General features: G+C 40.1%; 2 protein-coding genes across 10 annotated transcripts in view; both read right to left on the bottom strand.

The window, feature by feature from the left end:
• The window catches only part of NSRP1 (nuclear speckle splicing regulatory protein 1), a 67,519-nt gene extending 59,757 nt beyond the window's left edge, over nucleotides 1-7,762 (bottom strand). The window contains exons 1-3 of one of the 4 annotated variants that reach the window (XM_002827202.5): nucleotides 7,500-7,545; nucleotides 7,032-7,061; nucleotides 6,222-6,315 (exon numbers count right to left, since the gene is read on the bottom strand). In XM_002827202.5, the coding sequence (XP_002827248.3) occupies nucleotides 6,222-6,315; nucleotides 7,032-7,061; nucleotides 7,500-7,519 (144 nt within the window). In that variant the 5' untranslated portion in view covers nucleotides 7,520-7,545. Of the gene's footprint in view, nucleotides 1-6,221; nucleotides 6,316-6,980 lie in introns of all 4 variants that reach the window. The other 3 variants (XM_003778777.5, XM_009251456.4, XM_063718086.1) reach the window with 3 other exon arrangements.
• An 8,300-nt stretch (nucleotides 7,763-16,062) lies between these two features.
• The window catches only part of EFCAB5 (EF-hand calcium binding domain 5), a 194,995-nt gene continuing 185,508 nt past the window's right edge, over nucleotides 16,063-25,549 (bottom strand). For all 6 annotated transcript variants that reach the window (XM_063718078.1, XM_063718079.1, XM_054536589.2 and 3 more), the window contains one exon: nucleotides 16,063-16,275. In XM_063718078.1, coding sequence (XP_063574148.1) covers nucleotides 16,085-16,275 — 191 coding nt within the window. In that variant the 3' untranslated portion in view covers nucleotides 16,063-16,084. The remainder of the gene's footprint in view (nucleotides 16,276-25,549) is intronic.

The following is a 25,549-nucleotide window of genomic DNA, read 5'->3' as shown; positions in this document are numbered from 1 at the left end:
AGCCAGGTGCAGTGGCTCACACCTATAATCCCAACACTTTGGGAGGCCAAAGCAAGTGGATCACTTGAGCCCAGGAGTTCAAGAGTAGCCTGAGCAACGCACTGAGACTCTGTCTCTACAAAAAATAAATTAAAAAATTAGCCAGGCATGGTGGTGTGTGCCTGTGGTCCCAGCTACTTGGGAGGCTGAGATGAGAGGCGTGCTTTGGCCTGGGAGGTTGAGGATGCCATGAGTTGCGACTGCACAAATTGTACTCCAGCCTGGGTGAAAGACCAAGATCCTGTCTCAAAAAATGAAAAAAATAATAAGTAATGTAAATTAAATAAAATGTAAAAGTAAGTTAATAAATTTTAGCTATCTAAACTTAATACTCTCTTTTAAAGTGGTTAAAAAGTTTTGTCTCTTTATCCAAAAGCAACAACTAGGCCAGTTACAGTAGTTCACACCTATAATCCCGACACTTTGGGAGGCTGAGGCATGAGGATCACTTGAGGCCAGGTGTCTAAGACCAGCCTGGGAAACACAGGGAGACCCTGTCTCTACAAAAAATAAACAAATTAGCCAGATGTGGTGGCATATCCCTGTGGTGCCAGCTACTGGAGTGTTTAAGTGAGAGGATCACTTGAGCCCAGAAGGTCAAGGTTGCAGTGAGCCGTGATCATACCACTGCACTCCAGCCTGGGCAGCAGAGCAAAATCTTGTCTCCAAAAAAAGTGCAACAGTTTTCAGATTGTATACATCATATCTCTTAATGGCATATAAATTATGTTACAAAACTAGATTTCACAAGTATACCACTGTTTAGGAATAAACATTTCAATTGCCGACATTAAAAGGAAAATTCATTATGCTCTGCAAAATGGGCAGGCATTTATCATAGATAAACATCTAAAAACAAGTTCTATGTTTAATCTGTCATGCAACATCTAACCGTTTTGGTCACTTAACAACACTCATTAAATATCTGTTATCAAAAATACTTTTGAGAACAATCATACAGACCGGTGGTCAGCAAGTTGTAGGCTATGTGTCAAATACAGCCCATCTCCATTTTTGTAAATAAAATTTTATTGAAACACATTTATTACTCATGCTTATAATTTACATATTGCCTAATGGCTGCTTTCACACTGAGACTGAAGTTGTACAGTTGCCCTGCAAGGCCTAAAACATTTACTATCTGGATCTTTACAATACAGACAGCTGAAACACCTGAATAAATAATCTTACTGATTTTTAGAAGCTAGCCTAGGCCAGGCATGGTGGCTCACACTTGTAATCCTAGCACTTTGGGAGGCCACGGTGGGCGTTTTACTTTGAGCTCAAGAGCTTGAGACCCGCCTGGGCAACATGGCGAAACCCTGTCTCTACAAAAAAATACAAAAATGAGCCGAGAGTGGTCCCAGCTACTCAGGAGGCAAAGGCTAAAAGATCGCTCAGGCTGGGAAGCGGAGGTTGCAGTGACCCGAAATCGCGCCACTGCACTCCAGCCTGGGAAACAGAGCGAGACTCTGTTTCAAAAAATAAAAACGAAGCTAGGCTAGATGGCCAGATCCTAACTCATAGAGCTCATACTTTATCTAGTACAGTGACAAGACATGTATGTAAACAACTTATAATGCAAGCTTTTAAAAGCTAAATGAAATAAGAAAGGTAAAGAGTGTAAGAAAAAGGAACAGATTCTTTCCAGTGAGGAAAATCAAAGAAAGTATCTTGAAAGAAGTAGCTTTTGCACTGGGTTTTGAAGGATGGCTATAATTTGGACATTAAAAAAATGGGGAGAAGAATTCCAGTGTAAAGAAAAGCAGAGCTGTGAAAAACTGCAAGCACGAAAGTGTACTTTTTATGGAGGAACAGTTAGGAGAAAATGCTAGTAAGCATTCTAGGGGCAAAGCATAGAGAAGGTTTTCAAAGTCAAGATTAGCAGTTTAGATTTTAAATATAATTACGTTCAGGACTGAGGATCAGTGATTATAACTGTGCTTTAGGAAGATCAATCTGACAATATCATAAATAATTTGAGGAGACAGATAATAAGGAAACTAGTTATGAAACAACTAAAATAATCCAACAGAAAAGAATGAATATGGTGACAGTGAGACCGGAAAATTATGACAGCAAAACCACTCACTTATGAATTGATAGCAGCATCAGAATATGCTTTCTTACTCATATGGTGTAAAAACTTTCACCCCGCCCCCCAACCATCTCTCCCAAAATGATAATTATTTCTAACTTATTCTGACAATTTGAAAAAGAGGATCTACTAGGCCGGGCATGGTGGCTCACGCCTGCAATCACAGCACTTTGGGAGGCTGAGGCAGGCAGATCCCTTGAGGCCAGGAGTTCAAGACCAGCCTGGTCAACATGGCAAAACCCCATCTCTACAAAAAATACAAAAATTAGCTGGGTCTGGTGGCGAACGCCTGTGATCCCAGCTACTTGGGAGGCTGAGGCACAAGAATTGCTTTAACTTGGGAGGTGGAGGCTGCAGTGACCCGAGATCGCGCCACTGCACTCCAGCCTGGATGACAGAGCCAGACTCTGTCTCAAAAAAAGAAAGGAGGAACTGCTTAAATTATAATTAAAAGGGATAGACTACCACTTTCCCACTAAACTAACCCTGGATGCAAGCAAAAAATGAAAACAATTCATGTGCTAGGGCTCCCTCTGCTGGACCACTAGAGAGAAAAATCTGATCTTAAATGCTGCTGAATTGATAAAAAGAACAGATAAATTGGCTTCATAGCAGCTCCTTTCCAGGTGTATCAAATGCTCTCCTCAGGAGGGGAATAAGAAATTATCTTTCTTCTATATTTTCCACAGCACTAATAATTTAATTGTTGCTTAAATTGTTGACTAGTTATGAAAGAGCACTGTAAAGTATACAGCGTGTGAATTATATATTTTTTTTAAACAAGGGAAAATGATGACAAAAAAAAAAAAGATCTTGCATCAGGACTCATCTCTTTCCCATATATTCAATGTGGCTGCCAGGTCCTACTTATTTCTGTGGTACCTCTCACATTTTTCCCCATTCATTTCCATTGACCTCAACCTAGGTTGAGATCTCTCACCTGAACTACTAAAAAAGCCTTCTAACAAGCATTTTGAAACTCATCTCTCATTTCTCCCTTTCTTTGCTTTACAATTCAAGAGTTATCTTCCCAAAAGTGTGATAATATCACCGAATTACTCAAAAACTACTTGAAAATATAAAGTTGAAATTTTATACGAAAAATTTAAGGTACTCCACAATCTGGCCCAATCCTGTTACAACCTCATCTGCAACATTTTTTCCTATTTACCCTCTTCTCCAGCCACATTATTCCACAAAAATGCCTTGTACTTGTATGCCATTCTGTATTTCTTGCTGTTCTCTCCCAAATGAAATTATTTCACCTCTATTTTTGCCTATTTAAATCTAAACCAGCCTTGAATGTTATTTAAATGCTTATTCCTGCCTTGATTTTCCTGCAACAAAGTGAATCATTTCATTCTCTATGTTTCATTCACATTCTGTAACGCTACTGTTAAAACAAGGCAAGACAGAAGAATAGTATAGGTTTGAAGGTCAGATAGGCCTGTGTTCAAATCCCAATCTTGCCACTTATTTATCAGCCACATGGCCTTGAACAAATTACTTAACCTGAGCTTCAATTTTCTGACCTGTAAAATGGGAATAATAATACATCAGAGTGATCCTGAAGATCAAATAAAGTATAATGAGCACACAGGAATCCTCAGTATATTAGTTTCCTTTTCAAATTTCAGTCTGCTTTATATTCATGTTCACATGTCTGTCTTCCCCACTAGACACTGGTTAAAAGCAACACTATATAAGGTCCCAAAAAAAACTGTTAAAAGGGTACCGCATAATAAAAAGTACATAGGCTACAGGTGCAAAACTGATCAACTCTTAACCTATTGTAGGTATTAAATATTTACTAATGCAACAACATAATTAAAAATTCAGAAGTTGTAATTAGTAATTTTCCATTTGAAAATATTCTAGTTGGCTACACAGAAATGGAGATTTAACTAGTAACCTTGATTCATTTCTTATGGTCAATTATTCTAATATTTTATGAAGAAATAAAAACAGAAAAATGGAAGAAAAACTTAAGTCACTGTTAAGGGGGAAAAAATCCATTTTAAGAAAAATGTGATTCTACAACTACATGGATAAATCTGGCATTACACTGAGTGGAGTAAGTCAGACATAAAAGAGTACATACTGTATGATTTTTTTTATATGAAATTCTGTAACAGGCAAAACTAATCTAGTGATAAAAAAACACGCGCATTTGTCTGGGGTAGCAAGTGGGGAGGTAGACTAACTGCAGGAGGGTATGGAAAGCCTTTTGGGAGAGAGGGAAATGTTCTAAATCTTGATTGGGGCATATACATTTGTCAAAAATCATCAAGCTGTACACTTAAAATCTGAGAATTTTATATGTAAATTATACCTCAATTTTTAAAAACTGTGAGCCATACAGAGCCAATGTCTTCAAAAGTAGCAAAGAAATATCAAATATGTTCAATTATCCACCCATGCTATTATATAATAAAAACTGAAAACCGGCCAGGCACAGTGGGTCATGCCTGTAATCCCAGCACTTTGGGAGGCCAAGGTGGATGGATCATCTGAGGTCAGGAGTTCGAGACCAGCCTGATCAACATGGTGAAGTCCCACCTCTACTAAAAACACAAGAATTAGCCAGGCGTGGTGGTGTGTTCCTGTAATCCCTGCTACTCAGCAGGCTGAGGCAGGAGAATCGCCTGAACCCAAGAGGCGGAGGTTGCAGTGAGCTGAGATCGCACTACTACACTGCAGCCTGGGCGACAGAGGGAGACTCCAACTCAAAAAAAAAAAAAGAGGCTGGTCATGGTGACTCATGCCTGTAATCCCAACACTTTGGGAGGCCGAGGCAAGTGGATCACCTGAGGTTAGGTTCAAGACCAGTCTGGCCAACATGGTGAAACCCCGTCTCTCCTAAAAATATAAAAATTAGCTGGGCATGGTGGTGGGGCACCTGTAATCCCAGCTACTCAGGAGGCTGAGGCAGGAAAAGCTACTAAATATACAAAAAATATTAAAAATACTAAAAATGCTAAAAATACAAAAAATAAAAAATAAAAATTAGCCAGGCATGGTGGCAGGCACCTGTAACCCCAGCTACTCGGGAGATTGAAGCAGGAGAATCACTTGAACCTGGGAGGCAGAGGTTGCAGTGAGCCAAGACTGCACCATCACACTCTAGCCCAGGTAACAAGAGCGAAACTCTGTCTCAAAAAAAAAAAAAAAAGGAAAAAAATATTAAAACATGATGGGAGTATTAGAAAAGCACACATTTACTGGGTGCAGTGGCTTACGCCTGTAATCCCAGCACTTTGGGAGGCTGAGGCAGGCGGATCACCTGAGGTCAGGAGTTCAAGACTAGCCCGGCCAACATGGTGAAACCCTGTCTCTACAAAAATACAAAAATTAGCTGGGCATGATGGCAGGTGCCTGTAATCCCAGCTACTCAGGAAGATTAGGCAAGAGAATCGCTTGAACCCAGGAGGCGGAGGTTGCAATGAGCCGAGATCGCGGCATTGCACTCCAGCCTGGGCAACTGAGCAAGACTCTGTTTCAAAAAAAAAAAGAGAGAAAAGAAAAGCACACATTTGGGATTGTTTCTGATATATAACTGTGGGTTTCACAGAAAAAGTTTTGGCTGCTAAAATAGAAAATGTTTATATTAGATGTTATTGTAGTACTATCAAGGGTAACTATTCACTACCCCGATTATAACTGAGCAATTAAATTTGGCAGACACTGAATTAAAAAGTAGCGTTGTTAAGAACTGTTACATAGTGATTTTAGCTCATGGTTAACAAATTAAAAACTGCTTTGCTAATAAAAATTTGTAAGAAATTGGTGACATCTTAATAACTCATACCTAGGGATCTTTACACCAACAATTTTGTTATGACAATTTCAGTAGTCTGAAAAGACCGTGTATTTGTTTAAAGGTAAAGTTTGCAGCTTTTAGAGGGAAAAAACTCTTTAAAAAATCGGTGGAGCTGCTTTCTTTACACCTTCCTTTTAGACAGTTCTGTAAATTATACTCCACTGTATTGACAAATAACAAAGGCAAAAGTATCAGAGTCACAAGTTCAATTTTTAAAAAATTTACATTTCCAACCATGCACGAGTAAAACATAGATTTCCTTACCTCATCATCATCATCAGAATCATTCCCAAACACTGATGGTTTTTGCAAAACAGGGTGCAACTGCTGTGTTTTCTTTGGCAAAATAAGCCCATACCTGCATATATTTTTTTTGAAATAGAAATTAAACCTTTATGTTTAAATGTTAACAAATACATCTACTACCTCTTCCACATGAAGCTACCAAATCAAAACATGTCATAAGCTTTATGAACACATAACAGTTTTTGTTTCTCAGTGATCTCAAAATTCTAACATGCCGTAAGATTCTATAATTACTACTCTAAGTGATCATTTGTGGACACGGGCCAAACTCGAATACCATTTTTATCAAAGAAGAGAAGTAAATGAAAAGTTCAGAAATGTTTTAAGATGGCGAAGTGACAGTAACATTTTTTAAAAAAAACACGTGTAGTGGAAAGTTTAGTTCATGTCCACTAAAGATTTTAAAATGCTTTCAACTATCCTTGTGGTCTAAACAGTCAAGAAAATGGCTAGTTTTTTCCTACTGTGTACTTACACAGTTTCTAAGAACTGACTGGATAGTTAAAAGATTAACTGAGAAACCCAAGCAGCCATGGGGCAAGTTTGCATTACACTTTATTAAAATCACGTGCTTTGCCTCGGAGCATCTGAGAGAACCATCCCATCAGATCCAACTCCTTTAGTTTCTCACGTTCTGGCCTTTAAGATGCGGAGATCACGGGAGTCCGCATCAAAAGTAAGGATTACACATCAAAGGTAAAACTTTCAAGTACGTACAGTATTTGTCTCTTTTGCGGCAACGTACACCCCAATTTCCTATATGCCTACCCTTTTCTGTGGCTTCTCAGAACAATATTCCTAAAACGAGAAGGAAGGGCGGGAATCAGGACTTGAGCTTCTGCCAAGGAGAACAAGGCCCTCTAAGGAAGCCAGGAATTGTCTCTCTTCACACTGCCCCTGAGAGCATCCAAGCGGGGAGAAACTCAAGCGCGGGGTAGGAAGCAAGACTGAGGGGCCTCAGACCGAGCTTTTGGAAAATAGAAAAGTCTCGCTCTCTGCCCCTCAGCCTAACTTCCTCTATTTCCTCACAAGTTTCTCCCTCAAACTTCGGGCTTCCATCCGGGAAAATGTACGGGGGAGGGGAATCTATGTTCCTCAGGACTTCTCGTTTTTTCCCGTCTCTACCCCTGACGACACAGTCCCTTCACTTCCAGCGCATTTAAAACTCCTCAGCCAAAGACACAGTCGCCGTAGTTTCTCATCCCCCAGCCTGACCCTAACTCCCGGATCACTCACTGCCTGCCCGGAATCGCCATCTTGCTCCCGTGTCCGCTGAACGTGGCCGACGTTGGCGCCGATGACGTCACGTAAACTCTCGCGCGGCTTTGGGTGGCCCGGATCCTGCTTGTCGGTTGAATCGCTGGTGTGAGTCACTTCTATGGTACTGGGAATGGGATCCAGTGACCTCTGTTTTGTTTCGGAGCCCACCGGCTGCCTCAAAATCTGTAGGAGAAAGGAATGACAACGTTCTAGGCCAGTTGTTCGCAGTGTGTGGTTCTGGGACCAGCGGCATCAGCATCACCGGAGATACTGTTAAAATGACAAATTCTCGGGCCCCACCCCAAACCTGCCGAATCAGAAACTTTGGAGTGGAGCGAGTTATCTGAATTTTAACCAGCGGGTAATTCTGATAAAGTTTGAAAACCACTGCCATGGCTATCGATATTCCCCCTACACCCTTCCAAGTGTTCACTTTAACTGGTTCAGGATAATTAGGCAAAAAATGAAAATCTGTGCATTAATAAGACCTTACATAGGACCAAAATTATTATTTTAAAAAAAAATTTTTTTTGAGACGGAGTTTCGCTCTTGTTGCCCAGGCTAGAGTGCAAAGGCGCGAACTCGGTTACCTCAACCTCCGCCTCCCGGGTTCAAGCGATTCTCCTGCCTCAGGCTCCCGAGTAGCTGGGATTACAGGCATGTGCCACCACGCCCGGCTAATTTTGTATTTTTAGTAGAGACGGGGTTTCTCCATGTTGGTCAGGTTGGTCTCGAACTCCCGACCTCAGGTGATCCGCCCGACTCGGCCTCCCAAATTGCTGGGATTACAGGCATGAGCCACCGCGCCCGGCCCAAGGACCAAAATTATTAATAATACTGTTCATTGGCCATTGGGTATAGGAATCAGGATCATATATGATACTTTTTTTTTTTTTTTTTTTTTTTTTTGAGACGTAGTCTCGCTCTTGTCGCCCAGGCTGGAGTGCAGTGGCATAATCTTGGCTCACTGCAACCTCCGCCTCCCAGGTTCAGGCGATTCTCCTGCCTCAGCCTCCTGAGTAGCTGGGATTACAGGCGTCCGCCACCATGCCTGGCTAATTTTTGTATTTTTTTAGTAGAGGCAGGGTTTCACCATGTTGGCCAGACTGGTCTCAAGCTCCTGACCTCATGTGACCCACCCGCCTCAGCCTCCCAAAGTGCTGGGGGCATGAGCCACCGTGCCTGGCACATATATGATACCTTTTTGAAAACTCTACCCACATCTGTGCACTCATTCACTCTTGGTTCATTCCCAGCTAGTCTCAGAGCAGCCAAAGAGATCAGTTACTGAGATAAGGATGTTGAAATCTCCAACTATAATTGTGAATTTGCTTCTCCTTTCAATTCTATCAGTTTGTGTCATGTATTTTTAAGTTGGGTATGTAAACATTTAGGATTGTTACGTTCTCTTGCATTAACCTCTATTAACCTCTATCGCATTAAGAGTGGCCCTCTTTATTCCTTTATTCTTTGTCTGCTTGGTCTGCTATCAATATAACTAGCTTTCTTTTGATTAATGCTAGCATAGTATATCTTTTTCAACCCATTTTAATGGGTACACAAATACACCTATTTGTGTATTTTATATTCAAATTGGATCACTTGTTGACAGAAAATAGTTGGGTCTTGCTTTTTTATCCAGTCTGACAGTCTCTTCCATTTAATTTGGATGCTTAAAATTTCATTAAAGTGACTATGATTGCAGGCTGGGTGGGGTGGCTCAGGCCTGTAGTCCCAGCACTTTGGGAGGTTGAGGCCAGCATGCACAACATAGCCAGACCCCATCTCAAAAAAAAAAAAAAGTATGATTGCTATTTGTTTTCTATTTTTCCCAACTGTGATTCAGCTTATGATTTTCATTCTTCAGCCTCCTTTGTTGGTTTATTGACCATACTTCTTTGCTTGTTATTTAAGCTGTTGCTTTAGGGTTTCTAATATATGTCTTAAACTTATCACAATCTGCCTTAAAGTAAGAATCTACTACTTTGTGTATAGTATAAGAAGCTTAGAAAAGTATACTTCCATTTTATCTCCTAGTTTTGTGCTATTGTCACTATGTCATAAATGCACAATAAATTATTTTTGCTATAAAAAGCAACTTCGTTTTTGAAAAGATTTTTTTTGAATAGGAAAAATATGTTTACCCACATATTTATCATTTCTGGTGTTTCCATGTCTTTGTATAGATTCAGATTTCTATCTAGTATAATATTTTTAAAATATTTTTTAAAAGTTTTATTGAGCGATAATTCACATATCATACAATTCGTTCATTTAAAGTGTACAATTCAGTGGTGTTTAATATAGTCAAGTTGTATGTTTAGTATAGTCATAGTTGTACTACCCTCACCAGAATCAATTTTAGATTTTTTTTTTTTTTGAGACAGAGCCTTACTCTGTTTCCCAGGCTGGAGAGCTATGGTGCATCTCAGCTCAATGCAAGCTCCTGGGTTCAAGCCTCCTGGGTTCAAGCGATTCTCCTGCCTCAGCCTCCTAAATAGCTGGGATTACAGGCGCCCGCCACCACACCCAGCTAATTTTTGTATTTTTAGTAGAGACAGGGTTTCTCCATGTTGGCCAGGGTGGTCTCAAACCCCTGACCTCAGGTGATCCACCCGCCTCAGCCTCCCAAAGTGCTGGGATCACAGGTGTGAGCCACTGCGCCTGGCCAATTTTAGATTATTTTTAATACCCAACAAAGAAACCATGTACCTATTAGTCACTCCTATTTTCCTCCAAATCCCCCAGTCCTAGGTAACCATTTTATGTCTATAGACTTCAAGTTCTATCAGTTTTAGCTTCATGTATTTTGAAGCTCTGTTAATAGGTTTAAGATTGTAATGTCTTCTTAATCGACTTTTCATTATCAAATAACCTTTATCGTTATAATATTCTTTGCTCTGAAATCTACTTGTGTGATATTATAGCACTCCAGTTTTCTTTTGACATTAACTCTAGGGAAAGCAAAAGGATGTACAGGAATGGAAAATAATTGTAATTTACAGCATGGCTAAGCTCTAAATAGCATACATAATCGTGATAATATAAACACTGAATATTGATCTATTCTGATTACATTACCATGTAATAATATTGGGAAGAATGGATGGGAAGCGTGTGTGTATGTATGCTGAGGAAGGAGCTAAATCTTTGTATTGTATACTGGGAGATTAATAGATATTGCCTAAATCGGAAAAACAAAAGTAGCCACACAAGCATGTAATTTAACAATATAGAGGTAAATGTCAAAACCACAGCTAAAATAGGGGTTGGCAAACTTTTTCTGCAGTCAGGTAGCAATAGTTTAGTCCATGTGACCCATACAGTTTTTGTGGCAACTACTCAACTCTGCCCTGGTAATGTGAAAGCAGCCATAGACATGGGCATAGCTATTCCAATAAAACTTTATTTACCATACCAGACAGCTGGCCAGATTTGGCCAATGAGCTGTTTACCAACTCCTGAGCAAAAAGAATTGAAAGTAGCTGACTCAGAAGCAAGGAAAATAGAGGTAAGGTGGGGCTGGGAAATGCTGTGGTCTCAACAGACCTTGTATAACAGAATGACTTTTTATGAGTATGTGTTACTTTGCTTAAAATAAAGAGTAAAAAATAAAGCCCCCTTCCAGGGCTGCCTGCCTCTTGCTTGAAGAGACTGAATGGGGAATTAGTTACCCATAATTACCCAGGGGAGAACTCAATATCCTAGATAATTTGAGTTTTTCAATTGGTATATTCTGTGTTCTTCCATTGCCTTTGGGACATTTTAATGAAGCAGTCATGGGATTTTCCCTAGGCTAGAAGGGACAGTTTCTCAGAAGCAGTGTTGTAGAGTCTGCAGCAGTGGTGGTAACTGCAGCGGTGAATAAGGGCACAGAGAAGCCTCCTAACATTTTAGAACCCAACCTTTGAAACTTTAACAAGAAATGCTGTAAGGACAAGCTGGGTAAACCAGTAAAAGACAGTATCATCACTACCATCCTCATGGTTGTTATACAACAGAAATTTCCAATCATCTTAAACTTCCAGAACAGAACAGTTGACTAAATTGGATCCATTACCGAAACCCTTGGATCTTCCACTTAATCTTTTGACACTAGTGTTACTAATGTTAACTTCACTACTTTCAGTTTCTTCTCTTTGCACCCAATCTTTTCCACAACCAACTACTCACACCTTTTCTCTACCTATAGTTTCTGCTAACTTGTAGCATCTTGAAGGCAGTATGCACCAACTTCCTTCAAGCCCTGTCATGACACATTTGGCCTCTCTAAGCACTTAATTTCCTTTTATTTTTTTTAATTGTTATTATTTTTTATTTATTTATTTACTTATTTATTTTTGGAGATGGAGTATCATTCTGTTGCCCAGACTGGAGTGCAGTGGCGTGATCTCGGCTCACTGCAACCTCCATCTCCCAGGTTCAAGCAATTCTTCTGCCTCAGCCTCCCGAGTAGCTGGGATTACAGGCATGTGCCACCATGCCCGGCTAATTTTGTATTTTTAGTAGAGACAGGGTTTCACCATATTGGCCAGGCTGGTCTCAAACTCCTGACCTGGTGATCCGCCCGCCTCGGCCTCCCAAATTGCTGGGATTACAGGCGTGAGCCACCGTGCCCGGCCTTAATTTCCTTTTAGACACTGGCCCATTGCTGTTTCCCAGTTTGGCTTGTCCATGGTTTGGGTGCTTTTTATATTAGGCCATTTCACAAATTGGTCTCACTTTGGTAAGGGGTCACCCCTAATTCAAACAACTGTAGCTACAGAGTCAGTCACGTAATGGCCACCTAGGGTTGCCTCATCACTTGAAGTCCTTGGGCAGGACAGTCTAAGCTCAGACAGTAGATGGAGGAGAGGTTAAATACGGTTAATGACTAGGAGATGGTACACCTACTGAGGGTAATAACCAAGTTTAAGGGCAGAGAAATTAGGCAATATTTATTTATTTATAAATTTAACAAATTTGACCAAGAAAAAGACTATGGAACTGGACAGCATTCTAGACCAAAGATGGTTCACAATGGCCCTTCTTGCAAAGTGGTGAGCTATATTTATAACCAGAAAACAGGTGAAATAGGCAATATTTAATTCACTGATCTTGTCAGTTGAGAGAGGTTTTTTAATTAAAATTTTTATTTTTGCTTTAAAAAATTTGTTTAACTTTTAGGTTCAGGGGTACATGTGCAAGTTTGTTATATAGGTAAACTTGTGTCATGGGGGTTCACTGTACAGATTATTTCGTCACCCAGGTACCAAGTCTAGTATCCAATAGTTACTTTTTCTGATCCTGAGAGAGGTCTTTGTAACAAGATTCTGTGGAAGGAGAGTAAGAACATGGTGTTGATGATGTGGGTGAGGTTTTGTGGGAGTGGCATTGCATAAAACCTCATATATGAGAGGAATGCACAATTCTTTTTTTTTTTTTTGAGACGGAGTTTTGCTCTTGTGGCCCAGGATGGAGTGCAATGGCGCGATCTTGGCTCACCGCAACCTCCAACACCCGGGTTCAAGTGATTCTCCTGCCTCAGCCTCCCAAGTAGCTGGTATTACAGGCGTGTGCCACCATGCCTGGCTAATTTTGTATTTTTAGTAGAGACGGGTTTTCTCCATGTTGGTCAGGCTGGTCTCAAACTCCTGACCTCAGTTGATCCACCCGCCTCAGCCTCCCAAAGTGCTGGGATTACAGGCATGAGCCACTGCGCCTGGCCTGCACAATTCTTAAATTACCTTCAAATGGTCTTCTGAGTTAGAAGATTGAGAATGTCTAGAAGTTCAGGGCATCTGGTCGCTTAAGCATATTTAGATTAAGAGGGAATTGGCTGGGTGCACTGGCTCACGCCTGTAATCTCAGCACTTTGGGAGGCTGAGGGGGCCAATCACTTCAGGCCAGGAGTTCAAGACCAGCCTGGCCAACATGGTGAAACTTCTCTCTACTACAAATACAAAAATTAACCAGGCGTGGTGGTGCGTGCCTGTAATCCCAGCTACTTGGGAGGCTGAGGCACAAGAATCACTGGAACCCGGGAGGCAGAAGTTGCAGTGAGCCAACATCGCACCACTGCACTCCAGCCTGGGTGACAGAGTGAGACTCTGTCTCAAAAAAAAAAAAAAAAAAAAAAAAGAGGGAATAGGAGGCCAATTACAAAAGACCACATGTTGTATACAAAATGTCCGGATGGGCAAATCGGTAGAGAAAAAAAATTAGCGGTTGCCTAGGGCTGGGGGTAGGGGAAAGTGGGGAGTGACTGCTAATGGGTATGTGGTTTCTTATGGGGATGATCAAAATGTTCGGTGGGCGCGATGGCTCACGCCTGTAATCCCGGCACTTTGGTAGGCCAAGGTGGGTGAATCACGAGGTCAGGAGTTCAACATCAGCCTGGCAAACATAGCGAAAACCCGTGAATATACAACTCTGTGAATATACCAAAAAAAAAATTAATTCTACACTATAATGAGTAACTTTTATGGTATGTGGATATGTTAGTAAAGCTGTTTAAAAAGGCAATTGGAGCTTTTTTGAGATTCCATTGTCATTATCTTGATACTTCATGTTGTTCCTGAGTCATGACAAGCCAAAAGTATAAAAGAAAGTGAAGCTGGGTGCAGTGGCTCATGCCTGTAATTTCAACACTTTGGGAGGCTGAGGTGGGAGGATCACTTGAGTCCAGCAGTTTAAGGCTGCAGTGAGCTATGATCAAGCCACTGCACTCCAGCCTAGGGGACAGAGCGAGACCCTGTCACTCAAAAAAATAAAAAAGAAAGCAAAGGAAAGAAAGTGGTCTGGATGGTCTACACTGTACAGTGTCATTGTTACCTATGAGCTATGAGGAAAGAGCCAATAACAAATTCAGTTAATCAAGTCCAAGCTTCTGAAGCATATGTAAGTATAAGTAAATAAATCTACTAACAGTGAAATAAATGGATTTAGATATAAATCTGTATCTAACCTTTGTCAGGTATAAATAACATCTTCCTCACTCAAAATATAAGCTCCTAAAGTTAAGGGACAGTATTTTACTTGAATGATTATTTAATAAATTTAACCAATCTGGCTTGTTGGCTGCAAATTTTAAAGTAGTTTTCAAAAGATTGACAGCATGGTCATTAGCCTAGTAAGAAAGTTGGAAAGTGTGAGATTTCTAGGGTGCTGGCAAGGGCAATAAACCAGAAATTAGGTGCTAGGTCCGCTCTGCCTCTTATGCCTGTTGTGAACTGGGCAACTCATTTATAAAATAAAATAGAGATAATATCAGGACTACCCACTTTATAGATTATTGGAAGAATCAAATAAGCTAGTATGTGAAAACGCTTCAAGTTAAAGTGCCATGCAAATGTATGATATTTTTTATCAAGCTGGAAGTCATTTAGTTAATTTAATTTCCAGGATAATGGTTACAAACATAGCATTCTGCAAAATCTTTCCTTCCTTGCTACCTAAAATGCCATTTGTATTCACAGTGAACTCTGTAAACTTGCTCTGAAGCCATCAGGATATGTGGTTATCAGTTTAATATCTTCAAGAACATTGTTCCTTAAAATGTTGCTGTGAATGCCCTAAAAAGCCCTCTTCCAAATATGAAACAGGCATATAGGTTAAAACTGGCATGTGATCATCCAAGAGAGGAGGACTGGTAATAACACTGCCCTCTTATCAGAAAAGGTTAAAAAGGGACAGCCAATCTCAAATTATAAGATATTTGGACACATCACATTTTGTCACTCTAATAAAGAAAATAAAGTTTAATTTCCCAAAATTTTATTAAAACTGGACTCTGTCATCAGATATCTTATTGCAAAGATGAAATCTCACCACAGAGCAGTAAAGTTTGTCATAAAAACAAGCTTTAAACAAATATAAATTCTTTTTGTACTTTTGAACTGAAGAGGTTTTTATCATTAAAAAAGTGTCTTCTTTTTTCCATGAGTCATGGACATTTTCCCACAAGAATTTCTGTTCATTAAAATGACTTTTGAGTACCCCATAAATATGTACACCTACTATGTACCCACAAAAATTAAAAATTAAAAAGTTAAAAACCAAAAGCAACTTTTGAGTTGTTAAGGCAAGAGTATGGGGGCAGAGAGGGAAGAGGCGATGTTTAGATAAGTCTTTGAAAAATTAGAAAAACAATTCTCAGTCCATTTCTTAAAAATCTTTATTATTTGGTATTCTTTTGGTTTATCTTTATTATTTGGTATTCTATTTGGTATTCTTGTTTTCTAAATCCTCAGTTGTTACTTTGAACCTTATAAGAATGAAAAATAACTACCCAATCAACCATAACAGTTCCACAGCAGATACAAAGCTCAAACTGAAAGGAAGCTTTCAAATATATTCTATAACATACTTAAATACACTTGGCTATGGCTACCTTAGCTGGGTATTTTTTGGCTAAATTTCTTCTTAGGTAGCACTTTTGGGTTTAGAAAGTGCTGAGATAAATGTTAGCAGCAGAAGACATTTATAGGTACCCCTTTCCAGTGGAAAATATTTTATAGTTAACAAAACTGAACACGAACAAAGGATCCTAAATACAGTATCAATTCCATTATCATCTATTATCACTTCTCTTGCAAACCTTCCCCTGGCATTTTTGCATACATATAATTGTCAGTCTTGGAGGGCAACGGAGGTGTAATAGCACTATTTAGTTGTTTGGTTATCTTCGTGAGGGCTGAACAGATGTGTATCCAGTGGTATAGATGTTCAATGACAACATTACCAAATTTCCATACTTCGGTTCGGGAATGATCTGCACCAGGAAAAAAAAAAGTAAGAGTGGAGAGTTTTGCACTTTACTATTAAAATTATAAGTTCCAATATTATGATTAAAGTTCATTAGATATGTTTTGAGTCAGAACGAAGCAGAATCTTGTGTAAATATGTAATTACAGGAATATGGATAAATTTTGGTATAGTCATACAATGGAATACTTAACAGCAGTTAACAAAGAATTAGAGTTATTTGTATTCATGAATAAATCTCAAAATATTCAATACAAAAAGTAAGTTATAGAATAATGTGTACTTTTGGGCACAATTAAACGGCTTTAAAACCTGCAAGATAGTATTATATTATTTATGGATTCATTAGTATATAGTAAAAATAAGAAATCATGCGTGAAACCAATACCAAATTCATGATAGTATTATCTCTAGGGAAAGACGAGAAGACAGTGGGATCGGGGAAGGCTAGAAATCCTCAACTGTTCCTATAATGTTTTCTTTAAAAAGTCTAACTCAAATATAGTGTTAAGGTTGGATATAGAATACAGCTTCATAATGACTATGCAGGTGTTATTCTCTATACTCGTATGTTTGAAATATTTCCTAATTAAAAATTATTTAAAGCTATATAGTAATTGCACACCATTATATGTTTTAAGTTTTTTAAATTGAAAACTGTTAAACTGTCATTCATAAAAGTTGCTTTTTCCCAGGAGTCAATGACTAATATTCAAATAGAAAGGTCCAATGGAAAGACTATATAGAGTTGAACAGATGTGGGTTCTGTCCAATGGAAAGACTATATAGAGTTGAAGAGATCTTGGCTCTACACCAATAAGTTTTGTCACTTAACTGCTCTGAGCCTCAGTTTCTTCTTCCATAAAACAAAATTGTAAGAATTGTTTTTTTATTTTGAGACAGGGTCTTGCCCTGTTGCCTAGGCTGGAGTGCAGTGGCACGATCATGGCTCACTGCAGCCTCAACCTCCTATGCTCAGGTGATCCTCCCACTTCAGCCTCCCAAGTAGCTGGGACCAGAGGCTGAGAAAATATATGTGAAGATCTGTCACAGAGTAGCTGCTCAAAAATATTAACTACCGGCAGGGCACGGTGACTCACACCTGTAATCCCAGCACATTGGGAGGCAGAGGCAGGCGGATCACTTGAGGTCAGGAGTTTGAGATCGGCCTGGCCAACATGGTGAAACCCCATCTCTACTAAAAATACAAAAATTAGCCAGATGTGGTGGCGGGCACCTGTGATCCCAGCTACTTGGGAAGCTGAGGCAGGAGAATCGCTTGGACCTGGGAGGTGGAGGTTGCAGTGAACTGAGATTGTGCCACTGCACTCCAGCCTGGGTGGCAGAGTGAGACTCCATTTCAAAAAATAATAATAATAATAATTACCCCCTTTATTTCAGATGCCTCTCATCCACAAGTCTATTTTATTCATTTCTGTTATTCCTAGTAACTAACTCAGTGCCTAACCCAATACATGTTTGCTGATTTGAGTAAACCATTTGGTTATAATTGAGTTCAAGCTTTATTATTTATTTATTTATTTATAATTATAAATAAATAATTTATTCATTATCTTTAATAATAGAGACAGGGTCTTATGTTGCCCAGGCTAGTCTTGAACTTCTGGCCTCAAGCAATCCTCCCACCTCGGCCTCCTAAAGTGCTGGGATTACAGCCATGAGCCACTGCACCTGGCTTTTTTTTTTTAATTGAGTAAAAGCTTTTAAATATCAAGTCTTCTATCCAATAGCTTATTAACAGTATGACAATGATCTATTAGAATTGCTAAGCAGAACATATTTTATTTTCTTGTCTTTTATCAACACAAAGGAACAAGATTCTCTGAATTAGGTTTAGCTGTCCTATGGTTGGTTTGGAAAGAACTATACAACAAAAGGTGTAATATGGGATAGGAAAGGCACGTAAAATGTGGAAAACATTCACAAGTCTCAATTTTTATTTGAAGCTGACTTTAAAACGTGGATCCAATTAATTTTCTAAAATTCTCTGTTTTAACACACACACACGCACACACACACACCACCCTGGCATTGTCTTTTCTCATTCAATTATAAGTGTTCAATAAATGTTAAATTGAAACATTAAATTAAGGAATAATGAATTAGGTTTCTCAAATACTAAAATTCTTTCCAGATTATAGCTCAGTAACATTAGAGAAAAATTATAAATAAAAACAAAAACAGATGCTGGTCATGAGATCACATTCAAAATACCTGATTCATCTCATTTTATGGGCAATACTAGACCAATCGACATACATACTTAAAATATTGAAGGTGCATTTGTTATAATTCATCTTTCTGTTTTTTTGTTTTGTTTTGTTTGTTTGTTTTGTTTTTTGAGATGGAGTCTCACTCTGTCGCCCAGGCTGGAGTGCAGTGGCACCTTGTGGGCTCACTGCAACCTCCGTCTCCTGGGTTCAAGCGATTTTCCTGCCTCAGCCTCCCAAGTAGCTGGGATTACAGGCGCCCATCACCAGGCCTGGCTAATTTTTATATTTTTGGTAGAGACTGGGTTTCATCATGTTGGCCAGGCTGGTCTCGAACTCCTGACCTCAGATGATCCGCCTGCATCGGCCTCCCGAGGTGCTGGGATTACAGGCGTGAGCAACCGCGCTCGGCCAATTCATCTCTCTTTCTGTTAATTAGTTTCCTGGAAACCCTGCAAGGTAAATGATACAGGTTTCCAAAGATAATGTTTCAATGCTATGAAGCTAAATAAAATTCACCCTAGGACACTCCTAAACGTCCTTATTTTCGGAGACAAAACAGCGCTGCTGCTCCCCTCAGCTTTTCTTCCGCCCTTCCCTAATGCCCATGAAGAGCTCTGTTCCTTTGACCCCTGCCACAGTGTTCTTATCTGAACATCCGCATGAGCAGACGCCCATCTGCAGCCATTATTAAGCTAGTCGCCATCTCCATGGTGATGCAACAACACGGAGATGGTGAGCGAGGTCGCTCTCTTTCACAAGACCCTGTTGCTTATTTCCTGTCTTATTGTTACCGAGACAGAAGCTCCGAAAGTGTCTGGACGGTGGTTCCTGTTTCCCTGTCCTTTCTAGAGGTTGATGCCTTAACGACTGGCTCTAACGATTCCTCTAATGAGCCTCCAGCGCTCTGCTGAGTTCCCTATTAACGGTTGAGTGCTACTGCCCTCTTGTGGTAGATACAGGCCGGAACTTTGCAGCTTGACCCACAACAGACCCCACTCACACAGACTTAGTAATTTTTTCAAGCAGATAAACGCTTCTTTTATAACCATAGAAATAACGCTTTTTTTTTGCTTTGCTTTGGAAAAGTGTATAGTAAATTATTTGAATATATGTAAGCTATAGAGAGTACTGGGTGACCTTTGAGTCTATCTATGGACATTACTTCAGAAACATGATATTTTTGTAGGTTCTAGTTTAATCAAACTTTTAATTACATAGTGAATTCATTATGCTGGAAACACTGGGCTATAGTAGGATATTTCTGAATTAAAACTCTGTTTATGGATCCCTGCTTTTAACATTGGATTAATAAAGTTAAATCTTTTGGGGATGATGGATAATTAGTATAGATGGGCAAAGCAAAAAGAAGTACTTAAGCTTCAAGTACAAAAGCTAAAATGTAACTGCTCCTTTCAACTAACAATCCAAGATCAGCTGCATTTGTTGATGTTCCTCTCCTTCATTAGTTCTCTTAGTTTTAGTTCTCATTTCTATTGCTTCACATACCCCAAGTCACTCCTTAACATGACAGCCAAACACAAAAAACTGAAGGTCCTTGCAGCAATAGAAGGGTATGTGTATGCAAATTTCTTTTCTTTTCTTTTTTAGATGGAGTTTTGCTCTTGTTGTCCAGCCTGGAGCGCAATGGCGTGATCTTGGCTCATTGCAACCTCTGCCTTATGGGTTCAAGCCATTCTCCTGCCTCAGCCTCCTGAGTAGTTGGGACTACAGGCATGCACCACCACGCCTGGCTAATTTTTTTGTATTATTAGTAGAGATGGGGTTTCACCACGTTGGCCAGGCTGGTCTTGAACTCCTGACCTCAGGTGATCCACGTGCCTTGGCCTCCCACAGTGCTGGGATTACAGGTGTGAGCCACCGCGCCCGGTCATGTATGCAAATTTCAATCAATTTTTTTGTAGGCAGGAGAACTTACATTTGCCATGGCAATCAGGCATTTAATATGTCATTGTTAATTTAATATGGTCCCAAAGGCACTGTAGTGTACTGCCTCCCAGATTTATCAGGAAAAATATCAGTGTTACTTGGGGAGTTAAAAACACATTTTTCTCTAGTAATCGAAGTCTGGGGGGGGAAGTTTGTTCCAGGATGAATGCTGAGTTCTTGCATGTATATCAGTTTCATTCCCATTGCAAGCATATTTCTGTACAGTGTCACAAGCACAATTTCTGTACAATATCACATGTAGTGGCTTTTTAAATGATGTAGCTATAAATCAAGTCATGTGTAAATTGAAATCAATGCAAATTATATTTACAAAATTCATAGTCTAATGTAGTGGCCTCCAAACTCTTTTGATCATGTACCTCTATCAGTAACAAACATTGAGCATGTGCCCACATATATATATATATATATTTATAAATTATTTATCTTAAAACATTTTAAACAAAAAATAGAAATTAACAATGAGTTAAAACCATTATAAAGAAAAGTCCTTTGGCCGGGTGCAGTGGCTCATGCCTGTAATCTCAACACTTGGGAGGACAAGGCAGGTAGATTGCTTGAGTCCTGGAGTTCAAAACCAGCCTGGGCAACATGGTCTTTCTCTACAAAAAATACAAAAATTAGCCAGGCATGGTGGTGTGGGCCTCTAGTGTCAGCTACTAGGGAGGCTCAGGTGGGAGGAGGGAGAATCACCTGAGCCTGAGAGGGAGAGGTTGCAGTAAGCCAAGATTGTGCCACTGTACTTCAGCCTGGGTGACAGAGTGAGACCTTGTCTCCAATCCTTTGGTATTTTTCTTTCTTTCTTTCTTTTTGTCTTTCAGTGTCTCAACAGAATCATCTCTGATATTTTTCTTGCACCCCAGAGACAGTTTTTAAAAAAATCTTCTGGGGTGCTGCCACTTAACTTTGGAGACCACCAAGTTAAAATATGAAATAAATTGAATGGATAATGCTTCTCTAGATGATTAACATGCATTCGATTTTGCTACATCTGAAATTCCTACTAAGGCTAATGTAAAGGAAAAGAAAGAAGAAAAGAAAAAGAAAAAGAAGACATAAGGGCCGAGTATGGTGGCTCATGCCTGTAATCCCAGCTACTCAGGAGGCTGAGGCAGGAGAATCACCTAAGCCCAGGAGTTCGAGGTTACAGTGAGCCATGATCACACCACTGCACTCCAGCCTGGGTGACAGAGACAGACCCTGCCTCTATAATTAATTAATTAATTAATAAAAGAAGACATAAAACCAATGATAGATCAGGAGAAAAAAAACACCAATATTTAATTCCTACTCCCGTTGCCTCAAAGTCCAAACAACTTCTTCTCCCATCCTCACTCTGGCTGATGACTCTGCTTTCAGCTTCTCTGTAAGATTGATGCAATCAGAAGGCAACTTCCATAGACTCCCACCAGCACACCTACCCACTCACTCTCATCTGCACCCATGTTCTCCTTCCGTAGACTCCTACCAGCACACCTACCCACTCACTCTCATCTGCACCCATGTTCTTCCGTAGACTCCGACCAGCACACCTACCCACTCACTCTCATCTGCACCCATGTTCTTCCGTAGACTCCGACCAGCACACCTACCCACTCACTCTCATCTGCACCCATGTTCTCTGTCCTCTTGCTGTCTTAAGCCAATTCCTCCCTTGGTGCGGTAGATCCAGGGTAGTCAAATAATTCATTGTTCAAATTGGTACACTTGAGAGAGAAAGAGGATGCTAACTGGACAAGTCACCAGAACAACAAGCAAAAACTTGGGCTGTTCCAAGGTAAACATAGAATGTATGGTTACTCTAACAACAGCCCATCCTCTCTCAAGTGCTTGAGGACATTGTTTCAGGAATTCTGTATCTTCAACATTGTCGACTTCTTGCTTTCTACAGGATTTCCCATCAGAATGAAACCTGCTGTTATCTCTCCCATCTGAGAAACAAAACAAAACCTTGACCCCATTTCCTCGTCCAGTTACCACACCATTCTTTGCTCCCCTTTGTGGCAAAACATTCAGAATTGTCTCTACTCAGTCTTCCCACCTAGGAGACTTTCCTCTCTTTGCCAATCATCTATTCACCAACCAATCTCGATTTTATATCTCCAGCTTAGACCTTTCTCGAAAACTCCAGATTTATTTAACCATCTACATATTCACATCTCTACTTCCATATCTAATAGATATCTCAAACTCAGCATGTCAAAATCTGAACACTTCATCCCCGCCCCGCCCCACCAAAGCCTGCTCCACCTACATGTTCTCCATCTCAGCTGATGGTAACTCCATCCTTCCAATCCATGGAGTCAACCTTGGCTCCTCTGTTTCTTTCTCATTCCATACTCAAACTGTCAAGATATATTTTGGCTCTGCCTCTCAAATATGTATAATATGACCACTTTTCACCATTTCCACCGGATTCCTGCAACAGCTCCTCTAGTTGGTGTCTCTGCGTCTCTTCTTGACCTCCAAAGTGTCTTCTCATTACAGCAGCAGGGCAATCCTTTTAAAACATGGGTCATATCATTCCTCTGCTTAAAACCTTGCAATGGCTCTAATTCACTGGGTTTTGTGGCTCATGCCTGTAATCCCACACTTTGGAGGACAAGGCAGGAGGATCACCATAAGCCATAAAATCAAGACATTATGATAGTCTTCAAGACCCTAATTGATTCAGTCCTCCATTACCTCCTGAACTCATCTCCTTATTTACCTCCCGTTCTCTGACCCTGCTGCTAACACAGTGGCCTCCTTGTTGCTATTTGAAAACACTGGTTGTTTCTGCCTTAGGGCCTTTGCTTTGGCTATTTTCTCTGCCTAGAATACTCTTTTTCTTTTCTTAGGATAAAATAGCATCAAGCAACACCTGGAATATTCCTTCTACATTCATATGGCTGATTCCCTCACTTCCTTCACATCTTTGCTTAAATCTCACCTTTTTTTTTTTTTTTTTTGAGACAGTCTCACTCTGTCACCCAGGTTGGAGCACAGTGGTGCGATCTTGGCTCACTGCAACCTCCGCCTCCTGGGTTGCAACAATTCACCTGCCTCAGCCTCCTGAGTAGCTGGGATTACAGGTGCCTGCCACCATGCCCAGCTAATTTTTGTATTTTTAGTAGAGATGGGGTTTCGCATGTTGGCCAGGCTGGTCTTGAACTCCTGACCTCAGGTGATCCACCCACCTCAGCCTCTCAGAGTGCTGGGATTACAGGCGTGAGCCACCACGCCCGGCCTAAATCTCACCTTCTTGATAAGGCCTACCTGACTACTCTATTTAAATTTGCAGCCCGTGCCTCCTCCCTGCTTCCCACCTTTGCATCCACTGCCTTACTCGACTTTGCTTTTTCCTTCATAGCACTTATTTTCTACCATAGTGTATAATTTATTATGTTTATTGCTTATCCTCTGCTCTCCCCTTTAGAATGTAAGCTTCTTGAGGGTGGGGATCTTGTTCTATGTCATTCACTACTGTACCCTAGGAACCTAGAATTGGGCCTGTCACATGGATAGCACTGAGATAATTTTAGTTGAGTGAAAGACAGAACAACAAAATTTGAGAAATATAAAGCAGATGAAGAAGTGGTAGCAGACAGGAGAAAAGTGGAATCCTAAATCAGCAGTGGAGAAAGCCTAGAACCAACCTTCCGTATATCCCAGAATCCTCAAAGGGTTCAGAAGGGTTTGTTGAAGCTGTTTAGGAAAGAGGAGAGAAAATATAGGGATTTTGAAGACTGAATCTAGGAGATCCAATGTCTGAATAATAGGAATTCCAAAGAGTGAATACAGAAAAAAGAAGGCAGGGCCACCACCAGCCTTATAGGTCACCTTTGTGTAAAGGTGAGAAAAACACACCTACTGTGAGGGAATGTGCTCTGTGGGCACACAGCTTGGTGAATGAAAAAGATGCTCCTCCTCCAAGCAGATGTAGCTTCAGGTTAAGGCACACAGTCTAGTGAATGGAATCGGGGATACATTTTGGCCCCCACCCACCTCCTCAGCAGAGCACCTTTGTACAGTGTACAAACTGCACAGCTGTAAGCAGCAATCTTGATGCCATGGAGGAAATCATCCAGCACTTAACAACCTAGATTTCACAATTGAAAAAGCCCAGCCAGTACCCGGATCAATGGATGAAAACAGACCCATAAAAAGGCATATCATTATGAAATTTTTGCAACTTTAGGGGAGGAAGGGATGATTCTACAGCTTCTGGAGAGATACAAAACAAAGAAAGGTCACACCGATTTAGAAAGGCTTCAGACTTCTTAACAGCAATCTTTGCCTTTTTTTTTTTTTTTTTTTTTTTTTTTTTAGAGATTAAGTCTTACTTTGTTGCCCAGGCTGGAGTGCAGTAGCATGATCATGGCCCACTGCAGCCTTAACTGGGCTCAGCTTCTTGAGTAGCTGGAACTACAGGCATGTGCCACCAGACCTGGCAAAGTTTTTCATTTTCTTGTGGGGACAGGGTCTCACTATGTTGCCCAGGCTGTCAACAGCAATCTTTAAAGTTGGATGACAATGGAGTCTTTTCCACAAAAAGTTAAACATAGAGTTACCCTATGTTTGCACTCCAAAGGTATGTATACAAGAGAGCTGAGAATACATGTTTACACAAAAACTTGTAAACAAATGTTAATGGAGGCATAATTACAGTAGCCAAAAACTGGAAACAACCTACAAGTGCATCAACTGATAGATGAATAAACAGAATGTGGTCTATCATAGAATATTATTCAGCCACACACACAAAAATGAAGTACTGATACAAGCTAGAACATAGATGGACCTTGAAAACATTATGCTGAGTGAAAGAAGCCAGATACAAACGGCTACCTATTGTGTGATTCCATGTATATGAAATGTCCAGAATAGGTAAATCTATAGAGACAGAAAGTAGATTAGTGGCTCCCAGGAGCTAGAGGGAGAGGAAAGAAGTGACTGCTAATGGGTACAGGGTTTCTATTTGGGGTGATGAAAATGTTCTAAAATTAGATAGTGGTGATAATTGCACAATCTGGGATATATACTCAAAACCACTAAATTCTACACTTTAAAATATACAAAGAGTGAAATTTATGGCAT

The sequence above is a fragment of the Pongo abelii genome, chromosome 19, assembly GCF_028885655.2.
Source record: "Pongo abelii isolate AG06213 chromosome 19, NHGRI_mPonAbe1-v2.0_pri, whole genome shotgun sequence".
In the NCBI taxonomy this organism is placed as follows: Eukaryota; Metazoa; Chordata; class Mammalia; order Primates; family Hominidae; genus Pongo; species Pongo abelii.
The sequence above is the reverse complement of the archived record's forward strand: the minus strand, read 5'-3'. Positions and strand labels throughout refer to the sequence as shown.